Genomic DNA, 22,234 nt, shown 5'->3' on the forward strand with positions numbered 1-22,234 from the left:
ATACACTAATACATTAGGGTTAGTTTAGAATAGTTTAGTAGAATAGATATAGTATTAGATTAGGTTAGAGGATAAGATAAGGTACTAATTAATGTACATTACAGTGCAGATATAACTGACATAACAAAATTGCATTACATGAAGAACATATAACATACTACAGATCACATATCACAAGTAATGTAAATAGTAGTGTAAATAGTATGTATATATTGTAAATTGTATTATAGTGTAAGTATTGTATATATGTAAAGGGTGTACATATGTATATTTGATATATCTATTATGTGTACGTACATGTATATCATGTATGTATATATTATGTATATATTGAATGTGTATATATGTGTATAAATGTAAATTCTGTGAATACTTTGATGTAATTGAGTTGCAAACATTCAAATGTAATTTGCATAAGGGAGTTTACCGTTTTGTTTTAATTTTGATGTAAAGACTTATGCAACGTTGTGTTAAGATGTTTTTCCAAAATGGTTTGCATTTATTAGTTGGTAGGATATTTCTGTATTAGAATAGGAGTTATGTTTGATGTCTGTTTTGACTTTTGTGTTGATATTTCATATTTGCTGTTGATTTTTGTTGGGAATTTTTGCATTGTTACTTGTTGTTTTATGCTTTGAACTATGTAACTGTTCAATGTATTTATCTTTTTACCTATCCTTGTTGAAATCCCTAGTGTAGGGTAGAGTAGGATAGTATTAGATAGAATAGAGTTAGTGTAGGTTGTTTGTTATTTTGGGTTAGAATTTTAGTTTAGTTTGTAGTGCACAAATACCAAAATTTTGGTAATTTTGGCTTTGTGCAAAGGGGGGAACTGTTGTGAGTAAGATTAGATTAGCTAGTTATTAGGTATTGATTATATATTGATTAGGAAGTACCTAGCAGGAAGGAGCTGGAGCTGGGAATTCCAGGTTGGAATGAAGGAGGAGGAAGTCTATCTGTGTGCTGTGTGTGGACTCCATTAGTGGTAGGCAAAAACTGTTGCCAGCCTGGGAGACCTCAGAGCAAGGACACCTTGCATCCTGTTTTCCCCTGGGATCCTGTGTGGTGTGGCATTTAAGGAAAGAACAAGAGAAGAGGACAGTGCTTCAAGCAAAACCCTTACTGCTTAGTTCCTGAGACAACTGTAGCTCCTGGCATCCAGACATCATCAGTGGATTGCAGTAAGAAATCCCAAAGCCACAAAAGCCCCAGCTGTACTCAAGCCTGGCAGGTTCCAGGTTTGAGGCAGAAACCCAGAGACTCCAGTATAGCTCCTTGGGCCCTGTTAGTTAGATAGCTTAAATTAGTGTAGTGAATAAGTCCTTCCTTGTCCCTTTGGATTTTGTTATTAGGTGTTAAGATTTTAGAGTAGTCATTCCTATCCCTCCTTTTAGTTGTTTCTAACTAAAACCCAATTTCACCTTGTTACCTTGTCAGTTAATTCAAAGCCTCTGGCCAGAGTGACAGTTGGCTGTTATTTTTTCAATTGGGAGTGGTGTAGCTGTACAAGACTTCAGTGTTCAGTTTTAGTCTCTCTTACATCCCAGAGAGTGTTCCCACAAACCCCATAGTTGATTTTTAATATCCTTGGTGACCCCATTACTTATATTATCTTACACCCTATGGACCAGAGCACACTAATACCGTCCATGGTTTGTTTTTGGCAGAGATACTAAAGTGATTTGTCATTTCCTTCTCCAGAAATTAGGTCACACAGCTCATAAGTGTCTGAAGTCACATTTAAACTCAGGTCTTCTTGACTTCAGGTCCCGGTGCTCTATCTGTGAGCCTAGCTGTCTCCATAGTACGTGTTTAATAAATGCTTCCTAGCTGACTGACCATACTGTCCTTCAGTGACTTTAGTTTCAGTTCACACGGCACATTCCTTTTCCTCTATTTGTTACTCAACAGCATCCCTAGGCTGGTGGGCCCTCCTCCTCGCTCTCGCTGGCCATTATAGAAATCATCTTACTTGTTTACTCATTAGGTTTCCTGTGAAATGTATCATTACGTCAAGTTTTACAGAAGATAAAATCAAGGCAGGTTTCTTGCTTCCCAAATTAGGGCTCTTTTCATTAGGCAAATTTACTCTTGTAATGTTCTTTGGCATCTTACACAGCAGTTGTACCCACATGCTTCTGCCCGTGAAGCAGATATATATTGAAAACAGGAGTAATGGAAACATGGGATTCATGAGAAAGATGGAAAATTGAGGAGAACTGAAAATGACAAGGGAAATATTAAGGTAGAAGTGGTAAATGGGAGTTGAAGTCAAAGCTAAATTACAAGGAAGAATGTGCCTGCCAGAGGAAGGTGGCAGCAGGCTGAAGCAGCCACAGAAGAAGTGACTGAGATGGAAAATTGCCTTAGGATGTCATTAGATCCATTCACTTCAATGAGAGGTACATAACCTGGATTATTGTACTCAGATTTAGGCTTGAATGACTAAGGCAGAACCTCTGAAACTCAGTCACCTTTCAGCCCTCTGGGTCATTGAGAGATGGATTTCAAGTGTCAGAGAATACCTTTTTTTCCCAAAGTTCTCTAACACACTGGACATTTGGAAAACATACAGTAAGTTTTAGAAGTTGCTGTGGTTTTTCTTGGCTTTATTAGCATGTGTTAAAAGTCATAATTTTATCCAAACACTACCAGAACATATATTGTTCTCAATAAAGTGCTTCAAGAAATAAATGCAACTTATTAAATTGGACATTCTTTTCTAGTTCATGAATTCTGGATTACAATCAGGAGAAAAAAGGAGAAACAGAAAGCAGTATTAAAGATTGTTGAGAAGCTTTGTTAAGAACTTGGGCTATGTACACGAGACCATTTCCCACTGTTGCCAGTGTCTTGCAGACTAAAAATTGCATGTAACGCAGAAAACAGTATTATCATAATAAATACATTTTCCCCCATGAAATTCAGAAGAGCTAGTTTGTGGTAAAGCACTTTTAATTTTCCTATTTGTATACACCCATAGGCAATATCAGTTCACATAGTATGAAAGTGAAAATGCTATTTAGTAGATTTTTAATGTCTACTGATGTTATTCTGGAAAAATACTATTTTTCTTTCCATGTGATATCTGGATTGTCTTAGCATTTTATTGTTGGTCTGTTTTAATTTGATACTAACTTTGGAGTGTTTTCACATTAAAAGTTTTAATCGAGGATGGTTTTAGTGCTAGAAAAACTTTCATCATTTGAGTATATTTTAAAATAAGGCTTTATTTCCAAGAAACTAGATTTAAAAAAAAATACCCCCAGGTTTTCTCATATTTGTATTTTGATCTCTCTGCAAAATCCAGATGCTTATTTTAATAGACTTTTTTTTATTGATGTCCTGAAGGAATAAACATTCACTATCTCTGCATTTAAATCATGTGATCTAAGTGTCAATGTTCAGAGTAGGAGAAAAATGAAATTGAATATATTTTTTTTGGGAAAATGCTCTCTTTTATCCAAAATGATAAACTCTATAATATAAAGGAAAGTACTGGGCAGTTTATATACTAGGAATATTTGTCAAAATTGGGTAATGAAATCCCAGGGTTTTTTTTGTTTGTTTTTTTTTTTTGACCCAAATTGTAGATTTGCCTAGGTTTTCAAGCCTGGTTTCCTTCTTCAAGAGATCTCTTATTTGAAGGAAAATGAGAAAGATCTCTCCCTCTCCTAGTCCACTGTAACTTGCATTATGTTTTATGTAAACGCTTGAGGACAAGTCAACCCACAGCTTGGAGAACATTTTAAGCTAAAAGCTATTAAGGAGTTAGGATACATATATTATGCAGAGGGAATATATAATCTTCAACCATCATGAGGGTATTTTCTCTTCCTTCTCTGGACATTAAGTTCTTTATCCTTATTCATGAAAGGTGCCTGACTGCACCAAATAGTTCCTAAAGCCCTGATTTCTTTCATAAAAGCACATTATGTTTCAATTCCTGGCTACATAGTGCTAATTATACTTAGCAATGCTCTTGAGAAAGACTTCTTTTTAAACTGTTCAACTCTACCTTGAGCCTCCTGAAATAGCTTAACTTTGGAGAAACGAATTCATTTCACAGTGATATGTTCTGTAGGAAGTGCAAATATTAGGATACAATGAATCTTCAAACTCACACTTGCCAGATTCCCTCCATCTTACTCTGACAGCATTTCTAAGAAATGATCTGGTCTGCAATGGTCTTGCCTAATCCCTGTCCAATGGCTGTCACTTACCATGCTGATCCTAAGACTTGTACACACTGGTGCAGGAGATCTGGGTCTTCAAATGTGACTGGCAAGTTCCCTAGTGAGTGCTGGCATTGAACCCACTGGTTCTTCTCTCGCAGTGCTTTGCCACAGAAGCATCACTATCAGTAGTACCATGACATTTCTCCTTGGATAGTTTCAAAAACCCAAGGAGAGCTACCTCATCCCTTTACAAAGGAAGCCTGAGAACTTAACTGGGCTGAAAGAGCCACTAGTACCTGCTAATATTGTGCGGCAGTAAGATGCTAGCTAGCACCATTAATATTGCCTGTTATTCAGGTCATCTAGAGCCATATTTTCTCTCTCTATCATTTTTTTTAAAGGAAATATATGTAAGTTAAGTTTGAGGTTCAGAAATGCATATATTTTTACTTACAAATATTCATCTGACCAAAATTCAACATAACCTTTATGGAACACTTAACAAATTTTTGTTTTTAAAATAACATATCATTCAAACTGTATATAATTCAGTAAAGTTTTCATACAGCAAGCAACGCTTAAACCCTGGAAAATCTGTAGAAAAGAGATTTTCACACGTAAAATAAGAAAACAAAATTCTGAGGTATTCCCTCATACATACATCCGCGCGCGCGCGTGCACACACACACACACACACACACACACACACACTCACACACACATACACACACACTCACACACAAAGTGGCTGCAGCATAGGCAAAAAATTGTAGGTCCAAAGGAAAATGACGATTGATTGTTCTAATAGAGTCCAGGTAGCTCAGGAAAAAATAAACACAATAGTCCTCTGAGTAAGTTACTACCTTGAAGAAGGTTCTCAAGATGTATCTGAGATCTATTCTACTAAATTGCTTTTGCAAAACAGCTCCCTGCACATGAGAGAAACTCAGTCCAAGGTGACTTGTGCAAATATAAGGAACCCAATGAGGCTATTTCCTGTTATTCCTTAAACAAACGGGAGGGGGACCTGAAGACTCGCTGGATCTCCCATCATGCGAGATACTGCTGCAGTGCTGTCTTTGCCCTGAAATCACAAACAATAAATTAGTAACTAGCTGTGAAATTTTTTGACAAGTTTTAGCTAAATTATAATCTCATAATCCAAAATAAAGAAAGCTATGTAGTAGGCATCACTTTAAGGAGGTAATAGCAGATAACTTTTTTTTTAATCCTCACCCTCTATCAAGAATGTGTATTGTAATCAATAATGTATAATGATTCCAAGGAAGAAGAACAGTAAGGGCTAAGTAATGGGGGTTAAGTGACTTGCCCAGGATCACACAACTAAGAAGTGTCTGAGGCCAGATTTGAACCTATGACCTCCTTCCTCCAAGCCTGACTCTCAAGACACCGAGTCACCTAGCTGCTCCTGCAAGTACTCTTAATCAAGTACAATTGCTAGTTAGGGGAATTTTATACAGTGAAAAAATAAAATGTGTAAATTACAAACAAAGAAGGGAAGTCGGAACAGCATAGCTGCCCAAAAACATTATAAGAATGTTACAAGAAATTTCTGGACGTTTGTTTGAACTATACCTGTATACTATAGCTTGATTTAAGACAGGGAAAACAATTCCTTTGAAGGAATTAAAACAAAGACAAAAACCTAAAACTGAACTTATTGGTATATTATAGTTAGGGTATCTGTCTTATTATCTTTTCCTGACAATATTACTCGCTTATATATCTACAACTACATATGAAACAATAAACTCACAATGGTTTTCAAAGTAATATTAGACAAAGTAATTTCAAGATTTCATAAAAAATATTTGATATAATTTTGTTCTGAATTACTGCTTAAGTATTCATAATAATAATTCATCATAATTCCCCACATCACCTCTTGGTGATGCTAGATGGCTACAGATCATGCAATACCATATATAACCTTTGAAAAATCAAAATTGTAGGTCATCTAGAAAGCAACAGAGATACGTAATGGACATAAAGAGAATCTAGGATATGAATTATGACAAACTGCATACAAAGAGTAGCATGGTAGATTATTATGCAATTTAAGTACTTTCATATTCAATGTCAGAGATACTTACTTATCACAAAGGTTTGTATCTGGTGATTGGCTGAGTTTGTGTAGAATATCTACGATGCCAATATCTCGTAATTTATCTTGCCGTTCTTGTGAACCTGGAAAATAAAACTTGAGATTACTGAGAGCATTGTATAGTAGAACTATGACTTAGCCTGGGAGTCAGGAAGACCTGGATGCAAGACTTCCTTTTGAACAATGCTTATGTGTGCCCTTGAGGAAGTCATCTAACTTCTCAGTGCCCCAAACAACTCTGTAAGTCTCTTAAGTTACTCAACTGTGCAAAAAGTTTCTTTACTCCAATTTTCCCTACACTGATTATATCACAGATCTAGCCCAAAAGTTAAAAAAAGAAAGCACATTGATTAACTTCTTCAAAGAAAATTAAAAACAAAAAAAGGTAAAAAAAATTAATGCTATCTCACAAACATCTACTTTAAGATAATTAAACCATGATCAGTAAGAAAGAATACAGAAGAGAAAGCCAGGACAGTGCCATGGTGTATACATGGTGCATGATACAGATGATAATCCATGGCGGATGGGTTGGCCTTGGGGGAAAGGTCACCTCGTCATCAAAGTATGGAATAAAGATGTGAAGGATGGGGTGAAGAGCTATGTCATCCAGAGACATGGAGAAGGGAGCTCAGGGCAAATGGCCGCTACTTTCTCTGTCAAGTATAAGGCAAAGCCACAAGTGAGAGAGGATGGTATGTGAGAGGTTGGGAGTAGCCACAGTGGGAACTGACTCAGAGAAGTAAATAGAGAAGAATAAAGGAATTGTATGCTTCAATGAGAGCCCAGATGAGATGGTGTAGCATCAATTTGTAACAGAACACGTCACAATAGTCAATGACTTCCTCTGGTTTCTCCCCAGCTGTGGCTGAGTGGGAGCAGAGGAGATGGATCAGGTAACTTTGAGCTAGGGTTAGGGTGCATTGTGATAGGCCAAGGAGGCAAGGGGTTGAGAAGCCTGAGATATTCCTGAGATAGTGAACTCCAGGACTGAGATTGGGAAGGGAGAAAATGAAACCAGAGGAGGGATCATGAGAGAATTCTGAGCAACTGAGGGACTGGAGATCATAGTGAGAACAAAGAATAGGTTTACAATGCGTGAGGTAAAAGGAGAGAATAAGAAGTTAGTAAATATTTAAGCTAAGTGAAAGTAGATTCATTTCTCAATTGTCTAGTATCTCTTTTCCTTCAGTCCATTTTATGTATTTGTATATGCTTATGCTGGGTAAATTAATCTTTCCCAAATACCATGCCCTCCTCAAAAAGTGCCTCCTTCTTGCCTATATATTAAATCCAGATCCCTCAATCTCATCTTCAGAACTCTTCATTAACTGGCTCCTTCCATCTTACCAACTCTATTTTTCAGCATTCTGCAACCCATTTCCTTTTACTTGTCATGATCATTTATTTTTTAAAATTCATGCACAATCTGCTTATTTAAGCTTTGGCCCACATCATTCTCCACAATTAGAATGTTCACTGTTCTACTCTTTACCAATCTATGACTTCACTTACTTCAAAACTTATCTCAAAAATCACCTCCTCCAAGAATATTTCCTTTTTTACTAATCATCTCACCTCTAATTACACCCTTAATTCAACATCTGGAGTAGTTTTATCTTTAGATTATATGTTAAGTTTTCTCAAACTGTTTTCAAAGTCTTTGTTTCAAGGCAGAGACTGGAGATCTTAGTTTTTTTATGACACCCCCAAAGCATCTAGCTTTGTTCTGAATAAACAAGGTGCCTAGTAATTATTTAGATGCACAGGCACTGGGTTCGTTTTTATTTCACAGCACAAAAGGACATGAATTTTTTTGGGGGGTGGGAGGAGACTAGAGCAGGGTCCAAAACTAGAAAATGAAGCAGAAAAGAAGATGACTTCTTGCCTCTGCTTCTAGAAATGACCTTGCAGGAATATCTGGTGCTTTCCAGATAAAATAACCTCACAGAAAACTTTCTGCTTCAAATTTTTCTTCTTACCTTCTTCTTCATTCCATATGAGGTTTGATATACAAAACATGGCAGCAAGCTGTAGTTTAACATGGGAATGACCCTAAATGACAAGGGAAATTATGTCAAAAAAAGAGGTAATTTTATATATAATCACATTTTAAGTAATCAAATCCTGAGAAATCCACCCAGTTAAGAGTTTTTAGGGGTAATAAATACAGAGATATTAGTACCGGAATTCTTTGCTGATATCTTGCCATTATTAGATAACCTTTCATGTTATTATCAACTAGAAGATACAATATACTTGCTCGGGTTTTTGTTTTGTTTTGAAATTTGAGAATAGTAGGGTTAGGGTACAATGAGTGTTGGTACTTCTATAAACATATTATGTTTTAAAATGAAGTGTTTTATAAGTGTTTCATTCAACTTGTACATCTTACTGAAAAGTTAAGAAGATTTGCTTCCTTATAAATCTGCATCTCAGGAAGGGGTAAGTTATTATTGTTCAATTGGGAAGATACCAAAGAACATGGTTAAGTTATTTATAACTACCTCTCAAAATCATAAATCTAGGTAAGAAAAATAAAATCAATTATAAGGAAAAAGTTCACAGAAAATTTTCTACTACAAATGACATTAGACCCCAGGCAATTACTGAATGTATTATTTTGAAGATTCTTATTTAAATTAGTTACTTTGAACTTGAACTTAAGGTCACTTAACCTTTTGGAGCATTAGTTTCCTCATTTGTAAAATGATGATTAAAAACTACTTGCCCCACTTACTTTGAATTGTTGTAAGGCTTCAATTAAATAATGAATTTAAATGTTCAGTTTTTTAAAACTGTAAAGTGGTATATAAATACAAGGTATTATAGCTCTGGCTTTTGTTATAGTTATATTTCAACAACTTGTTTCAATTTTTTTCACATTAGTTCTTTCTATTAAATAAATCAGGCTGACTTTTTTTTGGTGGAAATCTGCAAAATGTCTCTGTCTCTCTATTCTCAAAACATTTGGATAAGAAGATTCACTGTATTGATTTTTGACATGTATATAACATTTCATAGCATAATTTTTAATATTTCACTTAGGAAGAAATTTGATACCTAGTAAGATGAATTTTCAATATAACTATGATATAGTCAAGGTAAAGTATTAACTAGATGAACAGTTTTAATATTTTATAATTCTAATTAAATTTCCTTCCAACCACTTCATTCTTTTTTTTTTTTTTTTAAACCCTTACCTTCCATCTTGGAGTCAATACTGTGTATTGGCTCCAAGGCAGAAGAGTGGTAAGGGTAGGCAATGGGGGTCAGGTGACTTGCCTACGGTCACACAGCTGGGAAGTGTCTGAGGTCAGATTTGAACCTAGGACCTCCCATCTCCAGGCCTGACTCTCAATCCACTGAGCTACCCAGCTGCCCCTGCAACCACTTCATTCTTAATTTTTTCAATTACATTTTATTTTCCAATTAACAAGCATTTTCTCTCTTTCTCACCTCTCTCCCTCTCCCCCAATAAAGAAAAACAAAATCCTTGTAATAGTAATGAGTAGCTAAGACAAATTCTCATATTGACCGTGACCAAAAATCCAATCATTCATTTAGAAAGATGTTCTATTTGAGTTCTATTAAAAGAAAAAAATCATGTTCTTTATTCCCTTGAGTGCCTACTTGTGTACACATTCTTCAACTGGCCACAACAATATTTTATATTTTAGTTAAATTGTTAAAATGAGCTGCTTTGATGTCTTTGAAAAATCTGTTTTGAAATAAAAGTACTAGTGTAGCTGTTCTGCCTCCTAAATTTACAAACAACAGGTAAAACTCCCTCAAAGCAAAAAAGAAAATGGCCATACCATGTAATACTTAATTTTCTGCAAAATGTCATCATTGGTCATAATGAGTTCTTTTGCGGTTGTTCCATCTGCTATATTGGCCAATATACATAATGTCTAGAGGGGTAGAAAAAATAGTTATTGATATAGGCTCATGCTTTAGTTCATCTCAACAACAATTAAAATTTTAAAACAATTTTGATACATCATGATTTGAATTTTCATGGATTTTCTCCTTCCAAATGCTAAACTTTCTTATCTTTAGCAATGTGAACCACAATAAGCAAAATTGTTTTAGATCAAAAGAAACTTTAAAAACCTGTGGTGTTCTGACCATATAGAAACCAAGATTAAATCTTTAAATCATCAGTTCTACATGCATTTCATATAATCACAATGTAAAAGAAAAATATAACATGTTACTATTAAGACAAAATTTGCCATAAAACCCTATTGTTTCTGTAACGTGATAAGTAGCATTTAAAGTAATGTTTTAATTTTAGTTGAGTTTTAAAGGGGAGGGGGAGAGACCCTATATAATATTTTTAATTATTACAAAAAAGTTTAAAATATTTTATTATCCTGAATATGCTCCATTACCATTCACATTGGCTCACTGTGACAATTTCATAAGGAGGAGTTAGGGAAGAAAGCTCAGTCAGTTTCTTATCAGTAAAATACTTTCTCTGGAGGTCTACTATCCCTTGATAGCTGTTAGATATTATATTCAGTAATCATTGCCAGGCTCCTCAGAGTTTTTAAAAGGCTCTTCTATTTGCTAGTAGGTAAGATATCTACCTTGTCCCCCATCTGTGTTAGGGATACCTTCTTGGCAGCTCTGGGAATTTTTCTGATCCCTAGAGAGGGTGATTATGGGTGTCCCTATGGGGTACAGTGGCAGTAGGGTACAGACCTTATGCCCTTTCCTTCTATCAACTGTGAATATAAGTATTTCCAACAACTTTTACCAAATATTGAATTCTTATCCCAAAAGTCAAGATCTTTTAATTCATAGTTTTTACAATCTAATCACATGTGATTTTGCATGTTATTTGATTATAGTATAATAGTATGCCTCTTGGATCTATACCTACCCTCCCAAGACTGAAAATTCAAAGATGGCAGGGAATAGGTCTTAATCATCTTTGTATCCTACTCACCTCCACTCCTAAACCACAATGTTTTATATGCTGCTGATTCTGAAAAAAGTGACTACAGAGGGGCAGCAAGATGGCTTCCTAACTGTATGACCTGGGTCAAGTCATTTCACCCAAATACCTAGCCCTTAGCACTCTTTTGCCTTGGAATTAATACTTAGTATTTAAGACTGAAGGAAAGGGTTAAAAAAAAAAGTGATTACTAAATTGAAATGAACTAATTGAGAATATCTAAGGTTATACATTAAAAACTTAAAAAAAATAATACCCTTATATTCTGTCCAAGAATCAATACTCTGTATTGGTTCCAAGGCAGAAGAAGAGTAAGGGCTAGGCAACAGGGGTAAAGTCACATGCCCAGGGTCACACAGCTGGGAAGGATTTAAGGACACATTTGAATCCAGGACCTCCTGTCTCAAGGCCTGGCTCTCAATCCACTGACCCACCAAACTGCCCCCTAAAAACCTTTTGCTGACTCTTCTGTAGATTAAGACTACTTTAAGTTTTCTCATATAACAGAAAACAATAACAATTCCAGATTTGTAGAATTGAAATGATATATTTCTCCATATTTTATTCCAAACACTTATCCATTTTACCTTTTCTTCCTCGTTTACAGAATACAGAAATGGTCTGTTTTGTCACTGGTATGCTTGCTGCCAGGTGGATTTTTTAGTCACAGAAATTCATGAAGATAACGAACTAAGGGGTTATAATTTGTGTTGGGAGAGGGAATGCTCTCACTGATGAAATTATTGGTCTTTTTGATATGTCCAGCCCAGGGAACTTACAATTCCCAGAACAGAAAAAGGGAAGTTTTAATTAAGAAGGATCTGAAAGGAATCTAGATCAGATGTCTTTTTTGGGGTAGGGGAACAGTGGGTAGAGCCTGGGGCCAAGAAGTCAGGAAGAAAAATTCGAATCTGGCCTTGAACATTGCCTAGCTATGTGACTCTGAAGTTGCCTCAGTTTCCTCAACTGTAAAGTGGGGATAATCAAAGTGCCTATTTCACAAGGTTATTATGAGGATCAAAAGAGTACTAAGCATAGAAGCACATAGAAGGCTCTACATGTTTATTCCCTTCCCCTCCTCTTTTTAAGTAGAAGAAAAGGATGGGAGGTAAGAAATGCAACAGTGTGGCTTTCAAGAAGAAATAAGGAAGGAACTTCAAGGCCCTGTGGCAAAGTGAATGATAACAGAGAAACAAGTAAATGCCCAGAAGGGCTGTCCCTCCACTCTGCTTTACCTACAACTAAGGACCATACCCGACAGGTTCCAGCAAGGACTTCTCAATGATGGACCCCAGGGGATGAGCTCTCCCTCCAGAAAACCAATTAAAGCCATTTAAAGATATGAGCCAAGAGGATATGGCTGAGAATGGAAATGAGAGGTCATTTATTTTGGTGACAAACAGCTGAATACTCAACTATTTATTTGAAAGAGATCACTTAAAAATTCATGATTATATTGGGCAGATACTGGTTGTTTTGGAAGCCTCATCAGCCACTACTATCAACTAACACTGGCATAAAATTCCTCCTCCCCTTGAACCTCTGCCTCTATTCTCCTGAACTAACAACATGTCCTATACTTAAGATTAAAACCTGGCCAATACCAGTCACTTACAGAAGCAAAGGAAAAATTACTTACTGAAAAAACTGTTTCTCCCAGTCCTCCTCTTCCCTCATGTTACAAGAGAAAGATTCAGAACAGCAAGCTTTATAAGAACTCCACCTGCCAAGAAGCAAGCAGGCAGAAATGACAATCACAGGTGGTCATCTAGGCCAGCTCTATTTTCTTTCAAGTTTTAATGCAGATAAAACCAAGAAAGAGAAATGGAAGAAAAAGATGGGAAAGGAAAGTGAAGCTGGATCAGGGCTTATTATGTAAAAGAAGTTGAGCAACTTAAAAAAATTGTATATGCGTTTTCCACCTCATCCTATATTAGGAAGACCCAGAACAGCAAGTACATATGGTCAGGACAAGAGTACCAAATCTTGAAGCAGCCATATCCATGGATGCTTAAGGCTTTCTTATTGTTAAGTTGTCTATAGACCAGAGGATGACAAAGACGCTGAATGCCTAACAGGCTAAGGCTACTTTTGTCAAGTTAGGGCAAACTCGGACTACATTTTTTGCTCTAATACTTACACAGTTAAGATTATGGAGCATACTATGAAGGACACACCACACTGGGAAAAGGTAAGCAAATGCCATGGTCAATGTGATATTAAAACTTGGGGCCACTAATAAAATCCACAAGTAAATATAATTTTATACTTTTGATATTGGAGGAAAGGAAGCTGAGGAATCATATCCAGTTGGAAAATCACATATACACATATACATCAATGGCTGAAATATATACACTGATGATTCAAAACCGATGTTACTCTAACATGCTTTGGCCAGGTTAATGTACTTCCAGTGGAAGTGAGGATGAAGTAATCTTTTATGGAAAGAGATTTCCCACAATGATGTCAAAGTTTTTTTTTTCTAAGAACCAAAAATTCAATGTGATAAATCTAGACAAGCCTGCAGCCTGAATCTGCAGAGACCAGGTAGATAATTGCACAGAGACAAGAAACTCCTCAGACCAAAACTTCAGCTATGTAGGACTAAAGGATCTCATGCAAACCATGGAATTCGAGATGCTATAACAGAAGTTGGCTATCTCTAATCAGATTCAGTCTGTTCTCTCTTTTCCTTCTCTTTGATTCCAGTTTAAAGACTCATTATTTCTATGTTTCCTATAGCTTCTTTTCTTTGAAAAATCTTCAAGAGATATTTTTCCTCCTAGCCCACAAAGAGGTTGGGCAGGCACTAAATAGATTGCCAAAAATGAAGTAGAGTCACATTGGGTGCTTTGCTTAAGGTCAACTTGGTGGATACCACTGAGAATGTGTCCTAAATGCTTGGTTTCCAAGAGCACAAGCCCTTATTAATACTTGGAAATATTTACAGAAAGAAAGGAAATAAAGAAATCTAAGAAAAACCTTAGGAATAAGCCACCCAACAAAATCAACTATGATATCAGATCTAAGGAAATGAGGATTTGGTAAGATCTGGATCAGAGAGGAAGGAATACTGCAGACTTCTGTCCTGCACTTGAACCAAGCATGCTCTGAGTCAAAGTTGGCATAAAAAATGAAAATCTGATAATCAATGATAACATATTTCTGATGTTACTTAAGACTAGTTAGATCCATGGACAAGCCAATGAGCTGAAGTCTGGAAATTTTAGGGTCCTGAAGCAAAGCTGACAGCTCCAAAGTCCTGGATAAAAATATTATCTTTTAGATTTATAGAAGAGATAAAATTAATATAAGTCATTATTCTATCTAGGAATTCTTTTCCTGCTTCTGTGGAAGCAAAACCCAGAATATGATATAGGGGAAGTATTTTTTTTAGAGCAGAGAGGCAGGCTATTTAGACAGTAAACTGAAATTTTGATTTCAGATCATTGACATTTGCAGCAAAACGATCATGCCACCTTAAATCCTCTAGGTCAGAGGTAGACAAGGCCACCTTTGAAGGGGATAATAATTACAATAAGCCCCAAGAGAACAAAGGATGTAGTAAAATGCCATGCTACTCTTGTAGTAACAATCAGCTAAAGGCTCAACTGAATAAACAACTTGTTTTCTAAGTTAACCAATACTGAAGGTTGAACAAAACCTGGGGAAATGTGGCACTATCAGAAAACACAGTTAGAAAAAGGAGATACAAAAGAATGAAATGTATCTTGGACTACATGTGAAGAATAACACCATTGTTGGTATTACTCCCTCAAAAGATACTACCCATAATAGCTTGTGTTCCAAAGTGATAGAGAATGACTGACAAGATAGGAGTAAAGACTATGTTAAACTATTACCTATATGATACATTAAAGTCAGTATTTGAACAGGGTAATTAGCTATTTGTGGTTGTAATTCTTTCTTATTTCCCTATCTTTGCTTGATTTTAGCCTTCCAGTTGTGAGCTGAGAGGAAAAAATAAATGAATAATCAGAATTAAGAAAAAGAATTTTGTGGATTCAAGAAGAGGCAGGAGACTGAAGGGAAAGAGTAGAGCTGGCTATTTATACCACCTGTTAATTGTCTTTATTTTTTTCCTTTCTTGATTGTGCCATGTATGCAGTTAGGTAACCTGCTGTTCTGGACTTTTCCATTGTAGGATGTGGTAAGAGGCTACTTTCACCAGTGTCCAATAGCCCTTTTTCTTTTTCCTAAGGGAAGGCTGCTCCTGTTCTGGTACCCCGACTACTCATATATCTGAGTTCTGCTAAAGAGACTGATGTGGAGAAGGAAAAAAAGCAAAGTTATAATAGCATGAATAGAAAGTGATAGTATATCACATGTTGGAGCAATAAAAGTAAATAAATCTCTTTGTACGGCACCAGTGAGGTTGCATCTATTTTTATAAGCCAGGTTTACATATCCTAAATTATTTTTTGTCCAGCCAAAGAGTACCAAACCTAAAGAATGAAAAATGTAAAACAGATTTTTCCATAGGCAAGAGCAAACTCTAAAGTATACAGCTGGAAAATGGCTTTCCTACCAATCTGTAATTTTTGCTGAGTCCAAAAGAATTGAGGTAATGTCCCAATATCATGTATCATGTACTATAGTGATTCCCAAAGTGGGCACCACCGCCCCCTGGTGGGTGCTGCAGCGATCCAGAGAAGTGGTGATGGCCACAGGTGCATTTATCTTTCCTATTAATTGCTATTAAAATTAAAAAAAAAGGGGGGGGGCAGCTGGGTAGCTCAGTGGATTGAGAGCCAGGCCTAGAGATAGGAGGTCCTAGGTTCAAATCTGGCCTCAGACACTTCCCAGCTGTGTGACCCTGGGCAAGTCACTTGACACCCATTGCCTACCCTTTACCACTCTTCTGCCTTGGAGCCAATAAACAGTATTGACTCCAAGATGGAAGGTAAGGGTTTAAAAAAAATTTTTTTTAAAAATTTAATTTCCAGGGGACTAAGTAATATTTTTTCTGGAAAGGGGGCAGTAGGCTAAAAAAGTTTGGGAACCACTGTACTATAGTAAACTCAAAGAAATATGACCTACTGACCTTAGATCTCTTCAGTGACCAAAATAATTATTTGTATTTGGACAACACCTGCTAATTACAGATTCATCTATTTTTTTTCTTGCATTAAATTTAAGCATTAACATTTTCCTTCTCTTCTCCTTCTTCCATGTTGGTAGTTAACATTTTGATTTGATATTATTTTCAACATATTACACTGAAAAACCCAATGTAGAGTATATTGAATACAGAATGATACTATGATACTGAAGCTGATAAGAAACAATGAGGAAATGAGAAGATAAAGTTACTTCCTTGTGATAGCAATTTTATGATGGGCAAATAGGTATGTTTCCTATCCTTAGGTGTCTGAACAGCTTGGATATGAAGATTTTTCCAGCTGTCAGAGTTACTAACTAAATGGCTCTCCACTGACTACTGGAGAAAGTGCAAACTAAGCCTGGCATTCAGCATCCTCATTGTCTGATCCAGACCATATTTCCAAGACAACCTCTCTAATCCCTCTCAAAAGCCATACATATGATTCTCTAAACTCAAACCATTCCTTTGGGTCCCAATGCATTTGCTCACATGGTTTCCTGTATCTTTTCATGGTCTGCAAACTAGAGACCTAAAATTATGCCATAAAAGGATCAGTTAAAAAATGTGAGGATTTTTAACCCTAAGAAGAGAGGATCAGAGTGATGGTGAATAGACATAAAAGTAGAACTTGTAGCAATGGGTAGAAATCACCAAAAAAAAGATAATTACAGAGAGAAATATAAGCTTCACGTAAGGAAAAACATCCAGTTAGAACCACACAAAAGCTGAATGGGCTTCCTCATGGTTTCTTCAAAACACTAGATGATTATTTGTTAGGGTTATTATAGAGGGATTGTTTGGCCATAAGTTGAACCAAATGGATTGAACAGATGGCCATGGATTGAACTAAAATGATATTCTTTGCAACTGTGTGTATGTATATGAGTAAATGCACACACAGTCAAATATGATGGTCTATATTATGCTTATACATGAATATATGCTGGTGTGTGCATGTAGGCATTCTCTGTCTCTATCTTTCTTTTTTAAACTTTAACTTTTTAATGGGTTTGTTATCAGTTTTAGAAGTTTGATTACAAGTAGACTCTCAATTGTGTCATTTTTCAATTACACCTTGCTATATATCCAGAACTATACAGTATCAGACTCAGAAGAGAAAGTGAAGGCTATCTATTCTAAAATTCCTTATTTCTACATAAGAAAATTAAGGCTCAGAAAAAGGGAATGATTCATTTAAAGTTCTAAATATTTAAAGAGAAACAGGGTAACAGAAGGAGTGGGAATAGGTGTACGGAATCATACTGTAGGAGTAATGTTTTCTATACCCTTGAACTATCACTAATGTTATCTGTAGAACATTCAATGACAACTAGAAATGAGTTTTAGACCACCACTTCCATTAAGATTATTTTTAGATGATACCTTACATTAACTTCAATCTCTAGACCCTATGATTTACTATTTTCCCACAGAGATCTAATTTATTTGTCTATGTTCTTACATACCACATGACAACATCCCATTAACACATCTCATGCCTATGGTAAAAAGTCTAGGCACACATCAATATTAATCTCAAACCTCTATCCTACCACACCATGCTCCCAGGTTTAAATTGACTCTTTTTTGTTTCTCTCCCAAAAACATTAGTTATATTCTTATTCCTACCATACTGGAAACTTTTAAAGAGAGGAGACCATGTCTTACTCATCTCTGTATTTCCTGGTGCTTTGTATAAAGTAAGCACCACATAACTTTTTGTTTAATTGAATTAAATGGGCCAGAATCCCTGTAGTTTTCCATTAAAGACCATCATTCAAGGTCATCACTAATGCTCACATACCAACAGTCTCAATGTAATTGTTCAACTAACTGAGTCTATCCAGTTACACTAATATTTAGCACAAACTTTATCATTTTATCTTCAGAGCTATTACAGTATATTTTGTTAAAAGTTTTAGAGTTTAGAATCTCAGACTTGGATGGTCTTTCAGAGGCCACTGAATCCAACCCTTACCTGGACAAGAATCTCTTCTATAGCATCCCCCAAAAGTGGTCAATTCATCTCTCTATGGGAAGATATGCAATGTGTTTACCACAGCTCCCACCCCACACCCAGAAACCCATTCTGTTTCTGGACAGTTATAATTGTTAGGAACTTTTTCATTATGTTAATGTTAATTCTAAATCTGTATCCTTGCAATTTCTTCCCATTACTTCTAGTTCTCCTTTCTGTGGCCAAGTCAAGTAAATCTAACATGACAGACCTCTAAATAATTGAGAAGGGTTATTATAAACTTCTCTTCTGTCCACTAACTTCTTTTCTCTTCTCTAGGCTAAATACTCCTAGTTTCTTCACATGATCCTCATAAAGAATGCTCTCCACTGCACATGCTTAAACCTTTCTGAAGAGCAGGAAAGGTTATTTCCTTTGTTCTGAACATTATACCACTCTAAATGCAACCTAGATATCATTTTCTTTTTGTTAGCTCATATTGGGCTTGCAATCTAACCTTCTTACCCATTATTTTTTTCTATAAAACTGTCTAGTAATAGCTTTCCTAGTTTTCTCCCTCTTTATTTTCTTGCTGAGTGTGTCCCAATGTTATAGCCAGAATTTTGTGCTTCACAACTTTAATACTTCCTGGACTTCCATAATTTCCTCTTAGAGATTCTGGTCATTAGATCATATCTCCAAAGTTGCGGACATTTGGTTTACTAAAGTATGTAAACAATATATGTGACTTAGTGTAACCTTACCTTGCTATTACAAATTCTACAAAGATTACTTTCTCAATTCAATTTGGTTCAACAAACATGTATTAAGTGACTACTACTATGTAAGACATTATGCTGGGTACTGGAGATACAAAAACAAAAATGAAAAAAATGGTCCCTGTACTCAAGAAGCTTACATATTATTGGAAGGTACAGTATATGAAAAAGATAAATTTAGTTTGAGGAGAGTGAGAAAATATTTCTAAATCACCAATTAAATCTTTCCTGTAGTCTAAATAACATCTAGAACATTGCTTTTTCTACCTTCTGAAACTATAATCCAAGAAAGTTAAAAATTCATGTCTCTGTCTCTGTCTGTCTGTCTGTCTCTCCTCTCTCCTTCTCCCCTTCTGTCTTAGAATTCATAATAAGTATTGGTTCCAACCAGAAGTAAACTTAGGATTAGGCAACTGGGTTTAAGTGACTTGCCCAGGGACACATTTGAACCCAGGACCTCTCGTCTGTAGGGCTAACATTCTATCCACTAAGCTACCTAGCTGCTCTCTAGTATATTCTCAAAGTAATAGTCTAACTTAAATGTTATCTCTCTTATTTTCATTCTCTGATTTGTGGGCTTTCATAAAGGAAATATATCTTCTTTAAATATTGTGCCATTCTTTATCTTTTTCTCTTAAATCTATTTCTTTTAATCAAAGAAAATGCTTTAATCGTCATGTTTCAGCCACAGATGTTATCTTACAAAATGTCAATGATACCTAAGAGATCAAATTTAACTTTCTGTTCGCAAATTCTAAGTGCAAAACTTAAGTTAAATTTTGTAGTACTTAATAAATTTAGTATTGTGTTAATATTCAGGGAAAATTATCAGGAAGAAATGAAAAGGCATTAGTTTCAGAACTTTTATATTCATCCTAAATGCTGTAACTGAATAGAGAGGAGAAAGAGGTGGAGGTGTTGGGAGGTTGAAGGATGTATGAAAAGGGAGAACCAGAAGATGACCTACTGCAAAAGAAAGGGCCATCTCCTGAATGAAGGATTGTTTTCCTGTAGAATCACAGGGATTCTCTGTGTAGCTGAGGAAAAGGCAAGAAATGGAAGAGTTCCAGAAGAAGAGATTTCTTTAAGTGGAGATAAAGGATGTTTAAGAAGTTATTTCTAGAACTATGGCATATACCAAGAATGAGTGGATATCTGTGTTCCAGAGAGGGAGTTAATGACAATGTGTTCTTAGAGAGCATTAGAATTATGAACTAATTAGTAGGATAGTAACTGGTTCTTATCACATATTCTTTCTTTTCCTAATTTCTTTTCTCTGCTTTACTCGTTTCTAGATTCTTTTGCATTTCAACACTACCTTTGCAGACTTAGCTCTTGAGAAGACTTCTATTTTTCTCCTTTTGCATATATACAATATACTTTACATAGAAAAGTAAAATATACCTGCTCTTTGACTTCTATATTATGCTCCCCTTCCAGAATTAGTGTGACAGCTTGCATAATTTGCTTTCCATGAGTACTCATTATCTTGTCTATGTGCTGCAAAATCAATTGGAAATGAATAATTAATCTCTCAGAGAATGAGACAGAGTGAAACAAAACAGATATTTTCTGAAAGTTAAAGAATGAGGAACAGAATTATTATATCCAGAAAATAGTCCTTTGGTCAGATGTTAAAGTGGTAAGGATGGAAAATAGTCAGTAGGAGTAAAGAATGAAGATATAACAAAACTGGTGTGGGTAAGGTGAATAGGATCTTTGGAAAAAAATACATAGAGAAAAGTGAGAATACTAGGGAAGTATCAATGAAGACATCTGGGAGTGTCAAAAAGCCATTTCTGAAAGTGACGTCACTGGCATGGGTTGAAATAATAGCAGAGCCCATCCTATCTCATTCTTGTGTAAAGCATGCCCACTCATCTTCCCAATTTCAATGGTAAGTGGCATACCTCTCAGTGGGAGTAGGATGGGCATATAATGTGAGAAAGAATAAGGAATAGGGACCAGAAAGGATACTCAGGGACAAGAAGCAGGAGACCATAAGACAATATTGGGAGAAGTGACAAAAATATAGTCTGGGCTTGGAAACTGGATAGGGGCAAAAGAATAAATGAAAACTAAAGTAGAGCAAAACTCAGACCTCAGGGCAGACAGGGAGAAAGCAATGATGGGAATGGTAGAAGGTCTTTGTGTTAAGAAATCTCCTGGAAGGAATGTTGAGTTCCTAAAGGTGGTTTATTCCTTCATTAGGGGAAATATATAAAAACACAACTCAACATACAAGTAGGCTTCTAAAAAGTATGTTAGACTAATTGATTCCTGTATTCCTGAGACTAAATAAAAGAATTGTTTCATGTGGTAAGATTCCTGGCAGCCTAAAAGATCTTACTTACGGGGCGAGTGGAAAGGAGATTTCTGAGAAGTCCCAAAGTCTTCATTAACACATTCAAGTCTGAATCTGATAACAACTGGAATAACTGCTCGGTACTTAAACTTCGTAAAATATCTGCTTTTATTTTTTGTTCTGCCTGAAATGCCATATTCTGAAAGATAAAAAAAAGTTATAGTCTTCACATCCGTAGCTGTCTTTTAATTTTAAGTTGTCTTACTTACTTTAATGAGTGATTTTTTCAAAGTAAGAGTAAGAGGAAACTCTGTAACATATAGTCATGTTACTGTTATAACTCCTAATTATAAAGCACTTGGGAAGTTTTTATTTTTATTTTTAAACATCCTTGATATGACCCCAAAGATCAATTTTTTCCATGTTCTATGGCCATTTATCTGTTTCAAAATTTTTGCTTATATATACCATATTCAAAGTTATCAGTAATAAAAAGATCAAAGGATGCTTGGTACAGATGAATCTTAGCAGTGTTCACCTTGAAGGAAAAAAAATGTGCCCCACACTTTTAATTCTTAAAATAATAATTAAAAATTATTAAGCATTTCTCATCATTAGAAGGTTGGCTACCAGGTGATGTGTATGAAAGTATCTATTCAGGAATGACAGGATTCTGATTCTGATTTTCATCAGTGGTAAAGTTAACTACATGATTGAAATAAAATATTTTTTAGAATTCTAGTGCATGTAGCAATTATGTGACTTTTAGGCAAGTCATTTAATTTCAGTGTCTTGG

The 22,234-nt window shown here is 35.6% G+C and overlaps 1 protein-coding gene across 1 annotated transcript in view; it reads right to left on the reverse strand.

Moving 5' to 3' along the window:
* Positions 1-4,933: 4,933 nt before the first annotated feature.
* The window catches only part of ARMC8 (armadillo repeat containing 8), a 123,254-nt gene continuing 105,953 nt past the window's right edge, over positions 4,934-22,234 (reverse strand). The window contains exons 17-22 of the mRNA XM_044669990.1: positions 21,488-21,637; positions 20,538-20,633; positions 10,122-10,217; positions 8,286-8,358; positions 6,293-6,386; positions 4,934-5,262 (exon numbers count right to left, since the gene is read on the reverse strand). Of these exons, the coding sequence (XP_044525925.1) occupies positions 5,229-5,262; positions 6,293-6,386; positions 8,286-8,358; positions 10,122-10,217; positions 20,538-20,633; positions 21,488-21,637 (543 nt within the window). The 3' untranslated portion in view covers positions 4,934-5,228. The remainder of the gene's footprint in view (positions 5,263-6,292; positions 6,387-8,285; positions 8,359-10,121; positions 10,218-20,537; positions 20,634-21,487; positions 21,638-22,234) is intronic.

This window comes from Gracilinanus agilis, chromosome 3, assembly GCF_016433145.1.
Source record: "Gracilinanus agilis isolate LMUSP501 chromosome 3, AgileGrace, whole genome shotgun sequence".
Classification (NCBI taxonomy): Eukaryota; Metazoa; Chordata; class Mammalia; order Didelphimorphia; family Didelphidae; genus Gracilinanus; species Gracilinanus agilis.